The 22,911-nt window shown below is 40.5% G+C and overlaps 1 protein-coding gene across 2 annotated transcripts; it reads left to right on the top strand.

Moving 5' to 3' along the window:
• The first annotated feature begins 209 nt into the window (after window positions 1-209).
• On the top strand, window positions 210-21,414 carry ranbp2 (RAN binding protein 2). 2 transcript variants are annotated; one of them, XM_069663768.1, is made up of 30 exons: window positions 210-380; window positions 1,574-1,641; window positions 1,723-1,834; window positions 3,137-3,289; window positions 3,531-3,761; window positions 3,885-4,027; window positions 4,646-4,841; window positions 5,255-5,395; window positions 5,658-5,817; window positions 6,014-6,195; window positions 6,382-6,581; window positions 6,937-7,060; window positions 7,587-7,748; window positions 8,048-8,185; window positions 8,654-8,785; window positions 8,953-9,180; window positions 9,319-9,402; window positions 9,895-10,036; window positions 10,145-10,239; window positions 10,337-14,789; window positions 15,179-15,256; window positions 17,004-17,180; window positions 17,533-17,619; window positions 17,849-18,024; window positions 18,372-18,639; window positions 18,814-18,903; window positions 19,162-19,319; window positions 19,447-19,720; window positions 19,888-20,243; window positions 20,358-21,414. In XM_069663768.1, the coding sequence occupies exons 1-30, from the start codon at window positions 309-311 to the stop codon at window positions 20,661-20,663; spliced, it is 9,186 nt and encodes a 3,061-aa protein (XP_069519869.1). In that variant the 5' UTR covers window positions 210-308; the 3' UTR covers window positions 20,664-21,414. The 2 variants fall into 2 exon arrangements, with proteins under 2 accessions (XP_069519869.1, XP_069519868.1); XM_069663767.1 differs by lacking the exon at window positions 15,179-15,256.
• The last annotated feature ends 1,497 nt before the right edge of the window (window positions 21,415-22,911 follow it).

Genomic DNA, 22,911 nt, shown 5'->3' on the forward strand with positions numbered 1-22,911 from the left:
ATAATATTGGAATTTGAATGACACAACCGTGATCTTGACAGATTATTCACCCCCGTCAGCAAGCCCCCTTTCAAACTAGAGTGCGTCATTGTGGTCAAAAGCATATTCGGTTTTTATTGGTTAAGGATCCCGATGTTCACACCCACGTGATCTTCTAGGGCGAGACTGCGTGCGCATTGACGTTATGGGAGTTCATGCTATGGAGTGACAGTCGAAACTGATACTAATGTCAGTTTTTATATTTAGTGAATTCCTGGTAATGTATGCACCATAATCAGTCGTTTTAGAGGTATTAGTTTTTCAAAACCATGCGGCGGAGTAAGGCTGAAGTGGACCGTTACGTTTCTACAGTACAGAGTTCGTCTCCCTCACTCAAAGAGGTAAGTTAAGCCGGTGGCTAATGTTAGCATGCTACTGCCATCATGTTAGACCAGCATGTGTCAGCCAGCCAGCACAAGAAGATAAACCTGAACACTAGCATCAAATTAGCTTAAGTGTTTATTAGCTTAAACCGACGTTAGCATGATTTTTATGTTCTGTGTAACCGCTGTTAAACGCCACAAGCTAGCTGCGCGAGCGTTTGCAAACCGGCTTGATGACGACTCGTCGTGTCTTCCCTCTATGCTTGGGAAATTGCGCGGCATGGGGTTGTTACAGCAGCCCTAGCGAATTAGCCGTGCTAGCTAGCGTCCACTAGTACTAGTTTTATAAATCTGTGACAACATAGCTTCAGGTCCCGATTTAACCAGAATTTCGTACCGATAACTCATGTATAGTAACTAATAAACAGTAGAAATCTGTCATTAACCGATTGATTGATTTGCTTGATTACCGAAAAGTTTATCGGTAAACAGAAAATTAGAGCACTTATACTTCACTAGCTATTTTTTCAATTGTTTACATTACTGATAGAAAGGACGGCAATAACCTTTATATAATGTAGTTTAGGTTATTTGGCATTAAAATAAGTGAGACATTGAATGACGCTAAACTACAAACATGCCCTGAATTACACATTTAAGTGTTAATTTTCTAGCATTTCTATTTTGGTAATTGATGTCATGTTAAAGATAGCAAAGATGCCTTACTCTAGGAAACTGGTCGACATGCCATTCTACAAATGCAATAAATACCTATAATGTTTTCAATAAAATCGCTCGATGTCAAACATAAAATAAATTTAATGAAATTAATAAAACTAAGATTAATGGTATGAAAAGGTAATGCTTCAATGTTTATATGTGCATTGTTTAGATCATTTTAAAGATTGAGGTGCTTGCCCTATAGCTCAGTATGCTCAAGTACGTAAGTCAAAGCACTTGGGTATCAAGGAACGATCACTCTAGTCTGGTGGTGAATCGTAAATTGAGATAATTTTATATCCATGTTGGCTGATATTTTTCTTTTTGTTTTTTTACATGTCAGGACTGACCTCCAAATAAGACTTGTTGTACATTAAAACTTGATTGCATTGTTATTGTGCCTGTTAGCTAACCTAAGACGCAAGATACTTTTTTAATGGCTCAAACATTGCTGATTAACCAATATTCTTCTTTGTTGAATTCTTTCACAGAAGCCAGTCAAGGGTTTTTTATTTGCTAAATTGTACTTTGAAGCAAAGGAATATGAACTTGCAAAAAGGTAAACATACAAACTTTCAATTGTTGACAAACTGTATTATTGTAAATTATTGTAATCATGCATTTTTCATGCTTTTCCTAGACATGTGTCAGACTATCTTAAAGTCCAGGAGAGGGATCCAAAAGCACACAAATTCCTTGGACAGCTGTATGAGCGAGAGGGAGACATCAACAAGGCAGTAGGATGTTACAAGGTAGGAAGAAAACAAAGTATTTCCTCCTGAAAGAATGAAGAACATGGAGTGCTCTTAGAAATTAAAGCACTTTTTTTATTTTACATTTATTGAAAAGGTAATCTCTTTGACACACCTGGTCTCTTTAAAAATCTCCCACAAACTCACAATAGCCAACCAATTCCCTATTCTTTTAGCCATGCATTAAATGACAGTATTGAGGCAGCCATCCCAACAGTATGGACAGAAATCTAAACCGGTAGCTTCCATTACAACTCATTTGGCTGCTTGCATCTGACTCCTACCATTCCCCCCTAAGCTTTTAGTTTGTTTTTGTTTTAGTGTGCAGATATCCAATAAGCACGTTTTTTAATCATAGATGGCTCCCTGTCTCTCAGGTTTGCTGAAAAAAAAAAATCAGCTCTGCCATTACATGCTTAAAAAGTAAATGACAGCAAAACGACAATATGAAGACTTCCTTTTTAAAATGTACAAATTGTTCCATATTATACAGTTATACGTTTTTGGATAGTTTTTCCAACCTTCTTTGGTGTCACTTTTGTGAAATGTGCAAGTTGCAAATACTGTAAATTTGAAATGAGATGCAGTAGATAAAAAAACACTGATTAGTTCTTTTGACCTAATATCTCAAGCAGAGGACAAACACTTAATAATGAACATTCTAAAAATTAAGAATTGTTAAATACATTTTTTGGCAGTCTCATTCACACCTGCATAACCATGCCATATTGGTATATCTGTCTCAACAAATGCTACTTTACTGTATGCTTTCTTTTAAAATGTAGGTAATTGGTCAATAGTAAAACATAACATAACTATTTCCCCCAAATACTTTAATTTGGGCTAGATACCTGTTGGCTGGGATCTTGGATAATAGCACCTTCAGGATACACAGTACATGTATCTGACACATTGTGGGAATAAGCAGTGGTTGTCAAGTATGTATTTTCTGTTATTACAGACCTGGGACATAAGCAAATTGTCAGATCAGGTTGAAATAACATTCAAATAAAGTCTGTTTCATTTGCCTTTCTGTCATTATAATATATGTAATTGTTTGCAGCCCTCTAGCTTTAGACCCCTGTCTCATCATCTTTATACAACTTAATAAGACTTCCCTCTACAGCATCTGGCTCCACATAGTTATAAGTAATGTAGCCTTCAAAATTGTGTTCCTTTGCCACTTGTGTCCTGTTTTGGATGTTGTTTTTGGAAGAGTGTTAGCTTTTGGATAGATAACCTCCCTGCAGGCTTTTGTTAAGATTGACACTAGTATGTCTTCACTTCTTTGTGTGTATCTAGCGGTCAGTAGATTTGAACCCAGCCCAGAGGGACCTGGTGCTGAAGGTGGCTGAGTTACTTGTGAGTAAGGTGGAGTGTGACAGCAGAGCAGAGTTTTGGGTGGAGAAAGCTAACAAGCTTCTGCCAGGAAACCCTGCAGTCTTCAACCTGAAGGTGAGGCTCCAATACTTCTTAATTCCAGAAAGACATCCATTGTGCACTGCTTTGGTAAACTCTTGAAGTCATCTAATGGCACTGTTAACTTTTATTTAACCACCACCTGCCAAAATGTCCATGCCCTGAACTCTATCATTATTGTTTAAAATTGTATTTACAAACTTTGTATAAAGGAGGCGATATAGATTAAAGAGGAAAGACTTCCACACTGACTGTTTATCTCTGTTGCCCTCTGCAGGAGCGTTTGTTAAGTCGTCAAGGTCAGCCGGGTTGGAACCAGTTGTTTGACCTCCTCCAGGCTGAGCTGGCAGCAAGGCCAGCAGACGCTCACGTAAACGTGAAGCTGGTTCAGCTGTTCTGTCAGGATGGACGGTTGGATGAAGCTGTTAAGCATTGCCTGGCTGTTGAGAAAAGGGGCGTACTGAGCCACAGTCTGGACTGGTACACTGTGGTATTGCACACACTGCAGGTCAGCATCGAAGCGCTGATATATATAGTATAGTTGACATGTTTGGACTGCATTTTTTAAAATTTGAAATCTGACCTGTTTAAGTTCATAATAATACAAAAATGTGTTCGACCTTTGTTGCAGGAGTATCTGGCTCAGCCCAGCGTCTCTAGTAATGAGAAGATGTGTCGGCGTCTCCAGAGGGAGCTGCTGTTGGCCCACTGCAGCCTGCTGAGGATCACACTCTCTGAGAGCAATGTTCAGCCCAGCCTTGATGCCCTGAAAGGGTAGGTCATGCTGAGGTCCTAGGGTTGGGTGAATATTCTGTAGACAAGTTCAATCTGTTTAATTGTATTTTTTCATTTTCAGATATATAAGACATGTCTCCCAAGCCTCAAGTTCTTTGTGTTTATTTTCTTTATAATCCCTAGCATCCTTGTCACAGTTCTGTTTTAAGTGGAAACCCACAACACAATTTTAAATCTGTTAACATTTATAAGGGCGTAATGAGTTGAAAAACCCTTAAAGAAATCGGCAGTTTGCTAAAGACTGACAAAAAACACCCCTCTAATTCATCCCTCATGAACCCCCAAAACTGTGTGGTGGTGGTGGTGGTGACTGCATCTGCAGAGGCCTTCTCCGCTGCCAGTATTTATCATTTAGTCAACCATAGGTTTAAAGTCTGATTGTAGTTGGTTTTTAATAGTTATAGTACTTTCAATACAATCAAAAATAAAATGATTGAAGATCATTTTAAAGAAGTGGCATCGAAAACCATAGCAAAGTACTTTTTTTGACAACCCCTTGCAGGGGACCATTTGTTTTGATATATTCTCCTAAAGCATCTTGACAACTTCAGTGAACTGCGTATTAAACAGCCTGTGTGTATGTCTGTGGGTGTGTAGTTTTGACCAAGCTATGCAGACGCTGAGCAGTGTTGCTGGCCACCACACAGACGATCTTTGTGAAGTGTTTGTGGAGATGAGAGGTCACCTCTACCTGCATGCAGCTACGCTACTGTTGAAGCTCGCTCAGGATCGCCAACAGACCTGGAGGGCTGTCATTGACCTGGCTGGACTATGCTACCTGTTGGCATATCAGGTACCGACATAGTACCAACCCCATTGTCTTTGAGGGATGATGCTAGCATATAACCAGAGATGACCTTTTTGGTGGATGCTAATTCTTAAGTTGGTTTTACAGAAGTATTAAAATTTTTTTAGCTTTTATTTTGTTTATTGGTTTTCCTTGCTTTTTGTAAATGTATCTACCATTTATTTGAAATATACTAATGTGATAGATGCCCCTACCCAGTATTCCTCAGGACCTAGCAATGTTATAACCCTAAGATGGATAGTAATAGCTGGACTTTTGACAGTTTAACTCTTTACAGCTGCCTTACATGGCATGTTATGTTGTGTTTCTTCTTTAATTTCATGAGATTTCTCATTTACAGACTTTATTTGAGAATTTCAGCTACCGATTAAAGTTTGTTTCCTTTTTCCTTCCACCAGGTCCCCAGACCAAAAGCTAAAGTGACCAAAAGAGACCAGTCATCTCCACCTCTTCTTGAGTTGCTGGCCAATGACCGTCAGAGTCAGGCTGGCCACATGTTGCTAAATCTGAGCAGTGATACATCCACCTTAATCAGAGAGGTCTGTCCATGTCTTTCAGTTGGCTTAATTTGTAGCCTTCTCCACCTGGAAAGTGCTTTGTCACTAAGGGGCATTGTTATAAACAGTTTGGATTTAAATATGACAAAAAAAATATATGCAGTGAAAATGCAAACATTTTACCACTCCATATTACATGCACTTTTGCTTTGTCTCCTTACAATCATATTCAGCATAGACAGCACTGATAAACTGATGCTAAATTTGTAGAATAAAACTTAATATTTTTATTTTCTATGTATAGGTGGTGGAGGCGTTCGGGAACCGTAGCGGTCAGGACTCGCTGTTTGAACTCCTGTTTGGACCACAGGCATCCACTGGATCTTCCTTTATTGCCAATGATGACATTCGTTCCATTAACACCACGGCTCCAGAGCTGTCTCAACTCGCCAAATGGGACTCTGGTACAAATCCAATAATCTACGTACTAAAGTAGCTTTATGTTATAGCTCCTTTCACACATGCACACACGCTGTCATGTTTTCAGGAAATTGTCTGGAGTGCATGTGTGAAAGGCGCTTATGTATTGTATGTTTGTGTGTGGACAGAACAGTACATTTTATATCGTCTTATTTTGTAATAACTTTGGTGTTTCTACAGGTTCCATCCTTCGGCATGGTGGTGACTTACAACATCTAAGCTGGTTGGGGCTGCAGTGGACCCTCCTGGCCCAAAGGCTGGCCATGCGGGATTGGCTACAGCAGCTCTTTCCAAGACTTACTCTGGAAACTTCCAAACTGAACACCAACGCACCAGAGTCCATCTGCCTCCTGGACTTAGAGGTGAGCGAAATCAGTCGGCTGATGGGTCAACATGACACAAGTTAAAGCTTTGCATGAAAATTGTCAGAAGTTCAGAACATCGCAAAAATAAGAATAACATACACATTTATTTATGGCATTTGATTTAAAATTTTATATTTCGTCCAAAATGTAAAAATCTATGTCTGTCTGGTTTACTCCATCCAGGTGTTTTTATATGGGGTTGTGTTCTGTAGCCACTGTCAACTTCAGGAGATGGCAAAGATCAACAGTGCTGTGAACCAGCAGCAACAAAAGCAGCTTTTTGAGCCTCGCTGCCTTCCCCTTCCTCTTCTTCGCCTCTTAACCACTGACAGACAGCGGGAGTGGTGGGATGCCATCTACAGCCTCATTCACAAACGAGCAGCGTGAGTACAACTAGGGTAAAAACAAAACGTGGTATATTTGCAAGAATGTGTGCTGTTATAATTATTATATCAACTAGTTAAGTCCACATCTTACATAATTTATTTGATTGGTTACCTTTGTTGAAGTTACACTGTCTAGCTTTGTTTTTATATCTGTGACAACCCGATCAATGAAAACTTGGCCGACTAAGACTATTCATGGATTAACATTTGGGGAAATGTTTTTCTTATACCCTTTGTTCTCACTGTTTTACAGTAAGTGACATAAATAGTCCAAATGGAGTGCCTGGTAATTTCAGTGTAAATGTTTTTTGTGCACGAGTGTTCACTACTTTTGTTGTATGTCTCGTGGTAGTCCCGGTATGTCAGCTAAACTTCGGATGATCGTGCAACACGGACTAAACACTCTGAGGGCCGGAGAAAAGCATGGGCTCCAACCAGCATTGGCCATCCACTGGGCTCAGTGTCTCAGCCAGACGGTACGCACGCACAAACACAAACGAACAGGGTTTCCACACACTTATTAAGTAGCCAGCTCGACAGTTGTATTGAATCGGGTCATTAAAAAGATTTAAGGCATTGTACATTTTTCAACCATGTTAAATCATTGTTGGGTGATCATTTCACATTATTCATTTCATATCAACATATTCAGAAACATATCCTATATTCATTGTCTGATATCAGATTATTTTACAACCTATACCATTTCTTTAAATTGGTTGCGTCTTCTCCGCTTCTTCTCGTAGAACTTGCAGCTAGACTTGTTCTCCTGGGCTATTTCATCACGTTAATGCTATCTTTATTAGAAAAACTACAATAAGAGAGATTGTATGTATGTATATCACCAAGTCAGCCATGAGTGGAATATCTCCCTGCTCACCTTTCTCAAACTCTAGGCAGCGTAATTGATGCTTTGCTTGCACAGTATAGGTAGTTCATGGGAAACACTGGCTACTGTAGCCTGCTCACCTTAATGTTGTCTTTGTTTGTGAAATAACCCAGGGTGATGGAGTGAACTCGTACTACGACCAGAAGGAATACATCGGTCGAAGTGTTCACTACTGGAAATCTGCGCTTCCACTGCTGGAAAGGATCAAAAACAGACGCAGTATACCAGAACCACTCGACCCCCTCTTCATACACTTTCCATCTAAAGATATTCAGGTTAATACTACATAATTAATAATACAAGATTTTAACAAATCTTCATTGATTACTTTTATTATATGCTTTTATTATCACATGTATGCACTGATTTGCAAATATTTTGGTGATCCAAAGGTCAAAGTATAGAGTATGATAGATCTTGGTTTTGTGGTTTGATTCCCACTGGGCCCACAAATATGTATGCAGCTCTAAAACTAGTTAATTAAAATGAAGAATTTTCTAAATAAGAGATAAAAGTTAAAACATGCTGATATACGGTACAAATTGTATGTATTTTTGTCCTTGTTCCATTTCAGATTTTTTTTGTGAAGGGTTATGAAGAGGAAGCCAAGGTAGCATATGCAGCTCTCCTTGACATTGAAGGCAAGACAGAGGAGGCAATTGCTACCTTAGAAACAATCAATAACATGTCATCCACCTGGCATTTGGCACAGGTAAGTCAAAGGTTTTAGACTTACATCATTACTAGGTCCTCTATCACCATCTGGGTTAAACAACTGCAGGCTTTTTTTAATCACGTTTTTTTTAATAGAACAATATCTAGCGGAATTTATGAAAACACATGTGTTGTTATGAGTGTATGTGAGTATGAGTTTGTATAATAATATATTTATTCCACAATGGGAGAATCTTTTATTTTCTCTGCAATGAGGTGAAGAAAATGTGCATATATTAGCACAACCAATTATTATTCAGAAAATGTTGGCATACAGTAAAAATCTAATATTGTGCATTCTAGTATATTTGCAATTTTGAGTAATGGATCCCTCAAAATGAGACCCCAACAAAAGCCGATATGTGATATATGATTAGTGCATTAGTGATATCAATGCTAGTGTTTATGGCAGCTCTGTATGCCTTATTTATTTTTGTTTTTATGATGTGCTATGTTTCCTTGGAAGATTTACCAGCGACTATCAGAGGAGGCCAGCAATGGTGTTGAGGAGACACAAGACAGGTGTATCACTTTTCTGAAAAAGTTCAGAACCTACCTGTCCAAGATCTACAATGGTAATGCAGATGATATTGAGAAGGTAAGTCCCATTCTTGTAGCTCCTAGCCAGGTAAACCTTCAATAAAATCAAAAGCAAAACTGGTTTCACATTGTTTATAGAATAGTTAAAACAACTCATCTTGATTATTTCTTCTAAATGTGAACAACTCTGCAGCTGTGTAACAATATATTACACTTATATCCCAGCTGCCTGTTTCCATGGAGGAAATTGTGGACCTCCTCAATGATGTGAACCAGCAGCTTGGGGAGAGTGGTGAGGCCATGGATGAAGAGGAGGAAAAGGAGGAGGAGGGCCATAGAGGACCAGCGACCTCCAGCCCGACTCAACCTACAGACACCTCTGCCACCATATCCCATATAAAGTTCACCACTCCCTCTCCTAACAAAAGCATCTCCCCTTCCAAAAGGCACCTGGTAGGTTAAGGTCGTTGGATCTCATTCAAAAGACTATCTGAAATTCCTCTATGACATGTGCATGGTTAGAGTTTCATTGAATTCATCAGAGATATTGATTTTCAATACAATTAGTGACTTTTCACAATTGCCTTTCAGATTTCTCCCAAGACACAACCACACTGGGTGGAGGATCAGAAAAGTCTCCTCCAGATGCTGTGTCAGCAAGTTGAAGCCCTCAAGGTCAGGAAAAGACATTTAATAGAGAAAAATTCTACACATTTTCTTGATGGATCTACTTACTAAAAATGTATTTAAATATATTTGTGTAAGAACAGTGTTTAAGTTTAAAGGAGAAATCAATCTGATGAAATAAAACATCAGTACATTATGCTGAATTTATCATGTCAAAAGGTAAATATGTGGCAGTCCTAAAAAGAGAGACCATATTTTAAAAGTTGTGATATTAGACTAAGGAAATATGGAAAACGAATTAAAATTAATACCTGCTTTAATTTAATGGCCTGTTTCAAGTTAAGTTCTGGTTCTCCCTACAGTTAAAATGAATTAAAATCCTATGAGCTATTTGATAGTTTGCTCTAATTAAGATAGGAATGACTTAGTAAATGATGTTCACTCTCTACATGTTTTACTTTCTTGACTTTTCTCAATTGGAGTTTATGTTCTGTAAAGAAGTCAGATAGTCACTCCTCATCAATCTCCTTGTTTTTACAGAATGAGGTTCATGATCTGAGACACAATTCTTCAGGGAATGCAGGCTCCCCTCATCACAAAATGTATGGGGAGAGCTACGGGGCAGAGGGACTACAGGAGCCTTTCACCCCAGTCCAGTCCTACCATGGGGCTCCCCTAACAGGTCAGCATGCTTAATAGAGCCAAAGCACATTTCCATACTTTTGTCTACAAGTACTGGGCAGATTTGTGTATAAAATTAACAAAATATATATATTTTTTTTTATCTAAGTTGCAACCACCGGCCCCTCGGTTTACTACAATCAGTCACCAGCTTACAACTCTCAGTATCTCCTGCGAACAGCAGCAAATGTAACTCCCACCAAGGTAAGTATCACTGTTTTAACCCCTATTTACAATAATATACATAGTCAGAGTATAATGAATGACGTTTGTTCCTTTTTTTTTTATTTTCTTTACACAGGCCCCAATGTATGGTATGAACCGTATGCCGCCACAGCAGCATATGTATGCCTATCAGCAACCCACTCATACACCTCCATTGCAGACAGCGCCAGCCTGCATTTATCCTCCTCAAGAACAGGTCTTTGGGGCCCCTCTTCGTTTTGAATCACCAGCCACGAGCCTCCTTTCCCCATATAGTGAGGAATATTATGGCCAGAGTGTAACCCCACAAACCACAAACCCTCCCCTGCCTGAACCTGGCTACTTCACCAAGCCATCTGTAGTCCCAGTTCAGCCACCAAAAAACATTGAGGGGAAGCCTATGGACTTTGGGAAGCTCCCTTTTAGCCAACAGGCACCTGCTGAAGTCCCTAAAGTGCCTAGTTTTGGAGCAGCCGCAGTTGCCCAGTCAACACCTTCCACTGCTTTTAAATTCAACTCCAACTTTAAATCGAATGATGGAGATTTCATTTTCTCAGCTTCCCAGGCTAAGCACAGCGAAAGTCTGCTTGGTCTTCTTACGTCAGACATTCTCCCTAAAACAGATACTGTTTTAGAGAAGCCTCAAGTCCAGGAGCATTCCCCAAGCCAAACAGGAGGCATCTTCACCTTTGGAAACAAAAATGTCAGTGGCTTCTCCTTTGCTGACTCTACTCAGAGCACAGGCACTGGAAGTCTGTTTGGAAAGGTGGAACAGCCATTTAAGTTTGGGGTTGCTAAGTCTACAGTGGAAGAGGAAAGAGCGGCAGAGAGCGATAATGACAGCACTCATGTTGAGGAGGATGAGGATGGTCCTCACTTTGAACCCATTGTACCTCTTCCTGATAAAGTAGATGTTAAAACAGGTGAGGAAGAGGAGGAGGAAATGTTTTGCAACAGGGCAAAGCTGTATCGATTTGACACTGAAACAAAAGAGTGGAAAGAGCGAGGCATTGGCAATGTTAAAATCCTCAAACACAGCACTAAAGGGAAGGTTCGCCTCTTAATGAGAAGGGAACAGGTCCTTAAGATCTGTGCAAACCACTACATTACTGCCGATATGCTACTGAAACCGAATGCTGGCTCTGACAAATCCTGGGTCTGGAATGCCATTGATTATGCAGATGAAGAGGCTAAGCCTGAACAGCTGGCAATCCGCTTCAAAACCGTAGATGAGGCTTCACTTTTCAAAGCTAAGTTTGAGGAAGCCCAGGCAATTGTGCTCAAATCACCAGTAAAGCAGAATCAACAGGAGAAGAAAGAGGAAAATCTAAAACCTTCAAATTCATTGGCCGCCCAGTTTGCTCTCAAAGAAGGGGAATGGGAATGCACTGTGTGCTGTGTGAGAAATAAACCCACAGATATGCAGTGTGTTGCTTGTCAAAGTGCCAATCCAAACTCTTCATCAAAGCAAGTAATTCAAGCTGCTGGTGAAACCAAAACCAGTCCCTTTACTTTCAAATTTGGGACTGATGCATCAAAACCAGAAAGTTCTAGCTCTTCATTTACTGGATTTGTTGCTTTTGGAGCCTCTATGCCCTCCTCATTTACATTTGGCACCAACACCTCAAAACCTGCTGACACAGGAAGCACTGCATTTGGGACTGGCTTTGGAGCTCAGTTTGGCAAGAAGCCAGGACAGTGGGACTGTGACACATGCTCTGTAAGAAACGAGGCCTCTGCAGACAGTTGTGTTTCTTGTAAAACTCTTAAAGCTTCACCTAAAACACCTACCACAGCTCAGACTGCACCAGCTGCAACTGCAGTGCAGCCCTCTTTATCTACGGTTGACTCTGGGTTTGGTGCCCAATTTAGAAAGAAGCCCGGGCAATGGGACTGTGATGTATGCGAACTAAGAAATGAGTCTTCTGCTGACAAATGTGTGGCTTGTAAAAACCCAAGCCCTGCAGCTACATCAACAGATGGGGCACCAGTAACATTTGATCCACCAACAGTGTCAGGATTTGGGGCTGATTTTGCAAAGAAAGATGGGCAGTGGGACTGTGACACCTGCCTGGTCAGAAATGATGCATCAGCTACTGAGTGCATTTCCTGCCTTACCCACCATGACGCTCCCTCTTTAGCAACCATGTTTGGTAAGAAGGATGGAGAATGGGATTGCGACACTTGTCTGGTGAGAAACGATGCCTCTGCCAGTAATTGCTTGGCCTGTCAGACACCAAATCCCAACGCTAAAAGCACAACCAGCACTACTCCCTCAGCCTCCACATTCAGCTTTACCTTTGGAACCAAAAGTTCATCAAACCAGCCAGCTAGAAGTGGGTTTACAGTGCCTTTTGTAACTGGCAGTACCTTTCAGTTTGGTGAAAACAAAGATAAAAGTTCAGCTACTTCTTTCAAGTTTGAAGCTCCTCAGTCAGTACCGAGTACCACATGTTCTTCGGGCTTCTCTTTCTCAATGCCCATTCCATCTGGTGGCTTCAAGTTTGGCATTCAGGAACCTGCAAAAGAAACTCCATTAACTGACGATCAAGTACTTCCATCAGGGTCTGCTTCAACTTTTCTGAAAAGCATAGCTGATAAACACAAGGCAAAAGAAAATGTGTCTATGCCTGCTGTTAGCGAAACGGAACAAGATCAAAATCCATTAATTGCAGGAGCCAACACATTCAGCTTTGCAGACTTGGCAAAGTCCTCTGGAGGAGACTTCAAGTTTGGCCAGAAAGACCCTGATTTCAAAGGTTTCTCTGGGGCTGGTGAGCAAGTATTCTCATCATTACAAGCAACCACTGCCAGGATAGATGCCTCAAATGAGCAGGAGGAGGATGACATGTATAGAACAGAAGAAAATGACGATATACAGTTTGAACCAGTGGTCCAGATGCCTGATAAGATTGACCTGGTGACTGGTGAGGAGGATGAACAGGTTCTTTACTCTCAGCGTGTCAAACTGTTCAGATTTGACGCAAACTCCAGTCAGTGGAAAGAGCGTGGTGTAGGGGTCCTTAAATTCCTGAAGAACAACACTAATGGCAGGTTAAGGGTGCTGATGAGAAGAGAGCAAGTTCTGAAGGTGTGCGCCAACCACTGGATCACCACCACCACGACTCTTAAGCCCCTGGCAGGATCGGACAAAGCATGGATTTGGATGGCCAATGACTTCTCCGATGGAGATGCTAAACTTGAACAGTTGGCTGCTAAGTTCAAAAGCCCAGAGCTTGCTGACGAGTTTAAGGAGAAGTTTGATGAGTGTCAGAGACTGCTCTTGGACATCCCCCTACAAACTCCCCATAAGCTTGTTGACTCAGGCAGAACAGCACACCTCATTCAGAAAGCAGAGGAAATGAAGTCTGGTTTGAAAGACTTGAAGTTCTTTTTGACAGAAGAGAAAACAAAGATCCAAGATGACAGCCAGGGAGATATGACAACATCCAGCAACGTTTCAAGCCTTGTAATAAAGCCTCACAGTGAAACCACTGGCCCCACCTTGGAGTGGGATAACTATGACTTAAGAGAGGAGGCTTTGGATGATACTGCTGACTCATCAGTCTATGCCTCTCCCATCGCCAGCAGCCCCCTGAGAAAGAATCTTTTCCGCTTTGGCGAATCCACTGGTGGATTCAGATTTAACTTCCAACCTGGCATCAGCCCCTCCAAGTCTCCTGCTAAGCTTAACCAGAGTAGAGCCTCAGTAGGTACTGATGATGAGCAGGATTCAACCCAGGATGAGGAAAGGGATGGCCAGTACTTTGAACCTGTGGTACCGTTGCCTGATCTGGTGGAGATTTCTACAGGAGAGGAAAATGAACAGGTAGTCTTCAGTCACAGGGCCAAGCTGTATCGCTACGATAAGACTCTGACTCAGTGGAAGGAAAGGGGTATTGGAGACCTAAAAATCTTGCAGAATTATGACACCAAGCGAGTGAGGTTGATAATGAGGAGAGACCAGGTACTTAAGATCTGTGCAAACCACTGGATCACAGCAGCTATGAAGCTGGAACCTATGAAGGGCGCAGAGAAGGCCTGGGTCTGGAGTGCCTTAGACTTTGCTGAAGGAGGAGATAGTAACATTGAACAGTTGGCTGTGAGATTCAAGCTCCAGGAAACTGCAAACACATTTAAGCAAGTATTTGAAGAGGCTAAGATTGCACAAGAAAAAGAGGACCTAATGACTCCTGTGACATCCAGGGTTTCTACCGCTCAAGAAAGTGTACCCATAGCATCTGCAAAGCCAGCTACACCCGTATGTGGTAGAGCAGCCATCGCTGTTCTGGAAGAGACGACAAAGGAACGTACAGAGCTTTCTCCTGACTGTACGCCATGTGCAGCTGGGTCACCAAGCCAAGTAAACCCCTCAAAGACAGTGGTGTCACCTCCTAAGTTTGTCTTTGGCACTGATAGCCTTCAGAAGTTTTTTGGGTCTTATAAATTTTGCTCTGAGACTGAGGAATCTGCATCTGGTTTAAAGGCCAAAGATTCTGGACCTCCAGCTAAGGCTTCTACAGCACCTGCATTCAAAATTCCAGAGAAAGGTAATTCTTTTTTTTCTATGAAATTGTGATTCTTTATTCTTGATCAAGTATCATGACTCTTCACTGTTCTTTTGATTTGTACTTAAATGCCTCCTTTCATCTACATCTCATTGCACCATGATCTTCTTAGTTTAACTTGGCAGCACCTTTTTCAAGATTTTCTAGAACAGAAATCGCATGAAAATACCTGATAGCCTGACCTCCCATTGTAGCCACTTCGACAACATGTAGAAACTTAGCAGAACACACAGTATGTTGTCAACACTGATCTTGAACATAACTTATTCAACTTTCACTCATATAATATTTAACATTTTACATTTGTTTCATGATTACGATACCAGCCTCACAATTAGTTTCTCTTCGCCCAACAACCCATCATCCTTTAGGGCTGGATTTTAGGCTTTTCAAAGATAATCCAATGGCTTTTTGGACCAGCACCTCAACTACCCAATTTGAACCCCCAGGTATTCTAATCACTGCAGTGTGTGTTAACACTTCTCAGCTGTCACCTAGCTGACCCTTACTACTAGACAAGAAATAACCTGGATGCACGGAGTGGAAAACGTTGAAGCTAATCTTTTGCATGTCCAGTGTGTGGATGTGCAGTTTTAAATGTACAAGCAATCTTGTAATTTTAATATAACTTTAGTTGCACCTATATGATACAAGATTTATATACAGTACAGTTTATATACAAAACTGCACAAAACATGATATGTATTCTGTATGTATTTAATTACATAGAAAACAATTATTGAATTAGTTAAAAATTGCTTTAAAAATATAATGGAAAGCTTGTCAAAATTTCTCAAGAATATGTAGTTCAATAACCAATTTATCATAGCTACACCGTAAATCAATATTAATTATCTTTCATATAAATATGTCCCCATTAAATTCTTATTTTGATACTGTGGTTCACGGTTCAGTTTTAAACAAAAACTGTGTCTGTATCTCTTAAATACTTAATTGTGCTGCATTCTATTAAAAATTCTGAAAATAGAAAAAGGTTCATTTTTTCAACAGTATTTCTCCTGCCCACTTACAAGAAAATGTTATATTTAGTTAGCCGTCCCTCATCTCCTGTGGCTTGAATCTGGTTCAAACTCGACCACTATCTTTTCCCTTATCAGCGCCCATGAGTAGCAAATACAATAACCTGTAACTCATTAAATACTCGCTGTGTTGTCAATACTTAGGCAGACAATTGATGCTTCAACGATAAACAGCAGCAGCAGCACAGAGTCGTAGTATAGAAGTGATAATGTATAGTACTCCAGCACATTTTTTCTTCAAGTGAGAATATTTGCATCTCGCATAATTAACTGAAAATGAATTTGATAAAATGTAAACACTTGAGGAACCAATCATGACAAAACTTATGTCTTGCATAAAAGCAAAAAACTCATGAAAAGGAATACATGGAAACCTGACATCCTAGAAACAGTGGTTACACAATAGCCACAACAATCGGTACTTCAACAAATAGCACTTCAGGAAGACCAACAAGACAGTGGTGGAGGAAAGTGTGGTGGAAATGTGGAGGAAAATGTAATTTCTTGTATAATGTATGCTGTAATGGGTTACCCGATTTCTTTTTCTTTTTTCTTTTTTTGATTGGTTGAAAAAAATGTCCACATTGTGGTATTCCTCGTAAATATGAAAATTGGTAATGTAATAACTATAGTTAAAATTGGTAATGATTAGTTAGCAATAGACAGAATCAAACCATGTTTTTATAGCAGTCAAGTGTATGTCTTATGAAAGGTGAGCTGAGAAGATTCCACAGACAGCGTTCCTTCAGAGAGGAATGTGCTGTGCCAACGTCACACAGGCCATTTCTAGTAGGGGATGTGTAGCAACAGCATGAAATGCAAATCCCCTTTTAGACTGGCTTCTACCAAGGATATACACCTGAGCAGAGGTTAATTACTGTTATTAATCAGGTATTTTTGCTATTTAATGCAACAGTATGTATCCAAAGTCTGTCAAAGAATATTTTTAAAAAGACATACATGCACGGACATTATTTAAAAAGAAACACTTTTGTAAATCATTGCATGCTATTCATTTTTTGCTGTGCATGAGTTTTTTTGTGTGCTGCACTAACACCTGTGGTTATAGATTCAATAAAGCAGCTCAATTCCTGTGTTTCTTTTAAGCTGTTCCTTTCCAATCTGACTGTGTTCTACTTATATCTCTCTGTCATAGGGCCACCTCAGGCAGAAGGAGGCAGTGCAGGCTCAGATGAAGATTCAGAGGTGGAGGTTGTGTATGTCAGAGAACCCACAGCTGAACAGGATGCTTTAGCAAGAAAACTCTTGTTACCTCTCACCTTCTTCTGCTACCAGAATGAACCAGGCTATACAAGCGATGATCAAACTGATGGTGAGACCAAAACATTAGATACAAGAATATATAAGTGTGTTAAAAGTGAACATGGTATCTAGGTAACTGAAATTACTCATTAAGTTAACTTTTTTTTGGGCTTAATTTTGCAAATGTATTTCGTATACTATCTATGTATGTATTATTATATTCTCTTATTCAATTTGCATTTAGAGTTGTTCTGCTCTGTTGTCTTTTACCATGACACCAAAATAAGCTAATGTAGGTAAAGCTCGTCAACATGGGGCAAAAAAAAATGTCCAAGGTGGGAATTGTGGACTCATCATCGTTCTTGATAGCAAAACAAAGTAATATAAGTGAAATATATGTTATATTTATTCTAAATTTTCAGATGAGGACTATGAGTCAGCGGTAAAAGCCTTAAATGGAAAGCTTTACCTTGATCCTCCTGAGAAAAAAGTTGCGGCATGTGGTGATGGTAAGTATGACATATCTTGTCACACTACATTTTTTCCACATTATTTGCCCTCACTTTTGTCAATTCAGACAAGTGCCTTGTTAGCTTGATGTTTTCACAGAAAAGTTTAGGGCTGTATATATACTGGAGCTTTTGTTGGAGTGCAATGAACTGTGCACTAAATGGTAAACAAATATGCAAAAAAATATGCAGAGTTAGTAAAAACCTTAAACCTTTGTGTCCCATTCAGAAACAGACTGCCAGTTGGTGTGGGAGAAGAAGCCGACACCAGAGGAGGAGGAGAAGGCCAAAAGCCTCCAGCTGCCACCCACGTTCTTCTGCGGCCTCAGCACCACTGACAGTGACCCAGAGCACGACAAGGCTGAAGACTTTGAGACAGAAGTCCGGAAGGCACAGCAAGACTTGGTAATGGACACAGTTCTTTGAAAGGGCCCTTAATTTATAGGAAAAGTAATTCAAATCAAAAAAGCATGCATGCAAATGTCTCTGGATAATAATAATAACAGATGACAAAATATTTGTACATGTGGTCAGTGTCCTAGTGTTGAGTCAAACACACAACTGACTCCCATCAATTTGATTGCTAGGTCATTTAGTAATGTCACTTATTTGTTTAACCTTTTTTTTAGCTAAAGTTATGAATTTGTATATTTGGTTTAACTCGAGTGAGTTGTTTTTTGTTTTTGTTTTTTGTTAATATAGCAAAGAGAGAGCATTAGTATTATTGTAGTTTAACTGCGGAATTGTTTCAGGACGCCCAGTTAAACCAAACTGAAAAGGCCTCTAGCAGCCCTGCATTGGCCCCAGAAGAGCCAACAGCAGTTCCATCTTCCAGCAGCACGGAAGCTGCAGGCACCACGTCTACACTGGAGGAACAGACCTCAAGCCAGCCAAGAGAGACCCAGAGTGAAGCTTCTAGCAGCAGCTCTCCCATTGACCTGTCAACTAAGAAGAGCCCAGAACCGGAGTCCAACACTGGGATTGAGACTACAGCTTTGCCTGCTGCAATAGCTAGTCAAGGTATAGACCTCTTCCTGTTTATTGTTACAGATGTAAGACCATTAACCTATGAAGGGGGATTACATTATTTACAGTGTTTAATCTCCCATCAGCTGGAAACCTATATTAGCAAATGAGTGGTTTAAAAAACTGAATTAATTCACTATTTAATTATTACTGTCTGTACCTCCACAGAATCCTCAAGCTTTGGCTTCAACTCATTTGGAGGCTTCTCTTTTGCTGACTTGGCCCAAAACACAGAAGCATATACTTTCGGAACGAAAGGTTGGCTTAAGTTTTCACATTATGTTATTTATTTTTTGGCTCCTGAATTCTTCCTATGCTTATAATATTTTCTTACTTATGTATTGTATTCTGGTGTCCAAATACCTTCCTGTAAGAGTTCATCTTATAGGAGGACGTACTTTTTGGAAGCTCTTCATATGATTTAAACAGGAGTGGTGATGCTGTTTATAGATTTTACAAGTTCACCACCACAAATACATATTATTTTAATACATATTAATTGTTTTCTCTTCAAAGGAGACACCGACTTCTCGTGGGCAAACGCTGGAGCAACAGTATTTGGGTCCTCGGGGACGACAGCACCCAAAAACAACGGCGATGAGGAGGGTAGCGATGAAGAAGAGGCAGCTAATAATGTGGACATTCACTTTGAGCCAATTGTATCATTACCAGAGGTACCCGTCAAACTTGAAAGCCAGATGTTTTTGTCTCCCTTTCTCTGTTGTTTTTAGGCATATAAGTGAAGTTTAGTGAATTCTATGCAGTACAATACCTAATCCTTGTGCAATTTGTATCTCTCAGGTAGAGACAAAGTCTGGAGAGGAGGATGAGGAAATCTTGTTTAAGGAGCGCACCAAGCTGTACCGATGGGACCGAGACCAGAGCCAGTGGAAGGAGCGTGGTATCGGTGACATCAAGATTCTCTTTCACCCAGATAAACATTTCTACCGAATCCTCATGAGAAGAGAGCAGGTGCTGAGGGTTTGCGCCAACCACACAATTACACAGGAGATGGAACTCAAACCCATGAATGCTTCAGCCAATGCACTGATCTGGACTGCCACCGACTACTCAGGTTCACATAGTGTTGATATACTGTATAGCCATTTAGTGCACTGCACTTGCCTGTTTTCAGTTTTAGCCTGATGTCAATTTGGCTTTTGTTAAAACATCTTGCAGTAACCTTTACTTTTTTCAGCTTTCCTCTTGCTGATGTTCTTGTCTTTGCCTTTGGTTTTCCAGATGGCGATGGCATGGTGGAGCAGTTGGCAGCCAAGTTCAAAACCCCTGAGATTGCCCAATCCTTTAAGAAGACCTTTTGCGAGTGTCAGAGCCACATAAGCAGAACTGATGGCGATGCGTCATGTATCTCTTCACCTAAGATGTCCAGAATTCAAGAGCACTCCAGAGACACTAATCCACAGGTTTTCCTCAAAGTTGCAGCTGATGGCCACCCACTGGGCACTATCAACATAGAGCTTTTTTCTCATATTGTCCCCAAGACAGCGGAAAACTTCAGGGCCCTCTGCACTGGAGAGAAAGGGTTTGGGCTTCGGGACTCCATTTTCCACAGGGTCATTCCAGACTTCATGTGTCAGGTGGGTCAAATTAGTTGAAAGAAATAACAGAAATAACATTTTACCCTAATAGTTACTGTATCCGACATAAGGAAAAATGTTGCATTGCTAATAAGTTACCCATTTGTCTCTTAGGGTGGTGATATCACAAACAGTGATGGCACAGGAGGCAAGTCGATCTATGGCAGCAAGTTTGAGGATGAAAATTTTGATGTTCGGCACACAGGTCCAGGCATTCTTTCAATGGCCAATCATGGTCGAGACACCAACAACTCCCAGTTTTTTATCACATTGAAGAAAGCCGAACACCTGGACTTCAAACACGTGGCTTTCGGCTGGGTTCGTAAAGGCTTGGATGTGTTACAACTGATGGCAGAGCTGGGCACAAAACAAGGCCCTCCCTCAAAGAAGCTTGTCATCACAGACTGCGGACAGCTGTAGCTTTTATATGTTAAGATCAACAGCTTGGAGCTTAGTTTAGGTTGTAAAATTACAAAAATTAAACCAATTAAAAATTAAAACTGGGTAATAATGTGTTCCGGTTTCAAAAGTACTTACAACTGAATGCCTAGTCACTAGATATCTGAGAATTAAACACTGGTCACAGGACTACAGATCAAGAAAATTCATCATAGAAACTTGGTTCCAGTAGTAATTATTTTTGCTATTCTATAACTTACTTACAGAATTGGGAAACTTGGCACAGTATGTGGGAGGAAGCAAACCTACTTTTTCTGTTGCACTTGCATCTTTGTCATTGTCAATAAATTCTCATTTATTTTTTGTGTATAGTTGTACATGGACTACTTTTTAAATGTTTGTTTGCTTGTCTTACATGTGCTCAGCTTAAATCTGCTGGTTCCTTTTCAGAAGCTCCACTTGGGAATTTTGTGGGTTTTTTTAGTTTTTTTTTTAAGAAGTCTTGACTATAAATTCAAGGTGCCGCTGTTATTTGAATGCACCTTAATTTGTAACCATGCCCCTGCCTTCTCTCCAAATACTTCCTGTGTACTTTTTACTGTAGGGCTTCCTCTGTGATTTTTCTTTGTGTTCTTTGTTGATTTCACAATGTATATAGTTCCCCACATAAACTGGAGTTATCTCACTGTGTTTCCCAGGTGGAGGTGGTTGATTGGTGAGGATGTACATCTGGTGCTTGTACCAAAATAATATGCCCATAATGGACAAATAAAGTTGCTTTACAAGTAATAAATGATTGTTTGAAAGTTTTCCTTTAAAATGTTACATTTTAATCTTGCTTAGTACATCAGACATAAAACATATGCACACAGGCTGAAGCCTTGGCAACAGTGCATGTTCACTGTTGATATTAATTTGTCTTTCTATAGGTCTGTAGTGGTACTGTTAGCTGGTGCATTACTGCCTGTCGCACCTCCAGTGCCCATGGGAGCAGAGTCACCAGCCAGGAACTACAATTCCTCAATGTTTTGCACCTTTTAATCGTGGATTAATCATCTCCTGGAGGCGGAGCAGTGACAGGGACGTCTCCCTGTCACCCCCTGCAGTTGTTGTCTGGGTTAGGTGTTAATTTTCCTTCCTCCTCAACTCCAGCCAAAAGCTTCCCTTCTCTTCTTCATCTCTTTTTTAATACCTTCTTCCACATTCCTCCTGGCACTCCTTAATCCCTCACAAGGCAGGCACCTCGGCATAAAATAATTTACTTGTTACAACAGCTCAAAGTAAAGGACAGGGTAAAACAAGTGATGGATAATAAAAAAAAGGCAAGACAATAAAATACAATACTAATATTACTAATAAATACAAACACTATGTACACCTTTCACTTATTGTGGATGGTTAAGTTTTTGTACAAAAAAATTGCACCAGGTCAAAAACACACGGTGTGTATCATGGTGATATGGTTTATGATAAGTAAAGTGACATATTGCAGAATAAATAACAACTGCGCATGAGAAGTAACTGCGTAGACATAATTGCATTGTATGGATGAGATAAAATGCAGAAGTGTATGTACAAAAGTATGATGTTGTACTATAATATGTTACATACATGGAAAAACAGTTCAAAGTCGCTGCCATGTAGTGATTGGTGGATGAGTTTCAGAGTATTGTCATCAGACTGATGCTGATGTAATAGAGTCTGGCTGCAGATGGTATGAATGACTTGCGATAGTGCTCCTTCTTGCAAGGTTGATGAAGCAGTCTGCTGTTAAAGCTGTTGCTTAAGACCCCCACAGTATCATGCATGGGGTGAGAGGGGTTGTCCATGATAGATATCAGCTTGGCTAACATCCTCCTCTCACCCACCTTGTCTATGGAGTCCAGAGAACAGTCCAGGACAGGACCAGCCCTCCTGACCAGTTTGTACAGTCTCTTTCTGTCCCTCTCTGTGCTCCTTCCAACCCAGCAGACCACTGCATAGAAGACTGCAGACACCACCACAGTGTCCTGGACACCCAAATGGACCTCAGTGTCCTCAGCAGGTGCAGGCGACTATGGCCCGTCTTTTACAGAATGTCTGTATTGTGTGACCAGTCCAGTTTGTTATTGAGGTGAACACCTAGGTATTTGTAGATCTCCACCCTCTCGATGTCCAGTCCCTGGATGTTCACCAGTGCAGTCTGGGGTCGACAAAGTCCATGATGACTTCCCTGTACCCTGGCATCTAACCTCCACTGGGTATATGGTGGCCCGGCCTCAGCCACCCC

Source organism: Semicossyphus pulcher, unplaced genomic scaffold (genome assembly GCF_022749685.1).
Source record: "Semicossyphus pulcher isolate SPU_LCO1_2020_fin unplaced genomic scaffold, fSemPul1.0.p SCAF_15, whole genome shotgun sequence".
Taxonomy (NCBI): Eukaryota; Metazoa; Chordata; class Actinopteri; order Labriformes; family Labridae; genus Semicossyphus; species Semicossyphus pulcher.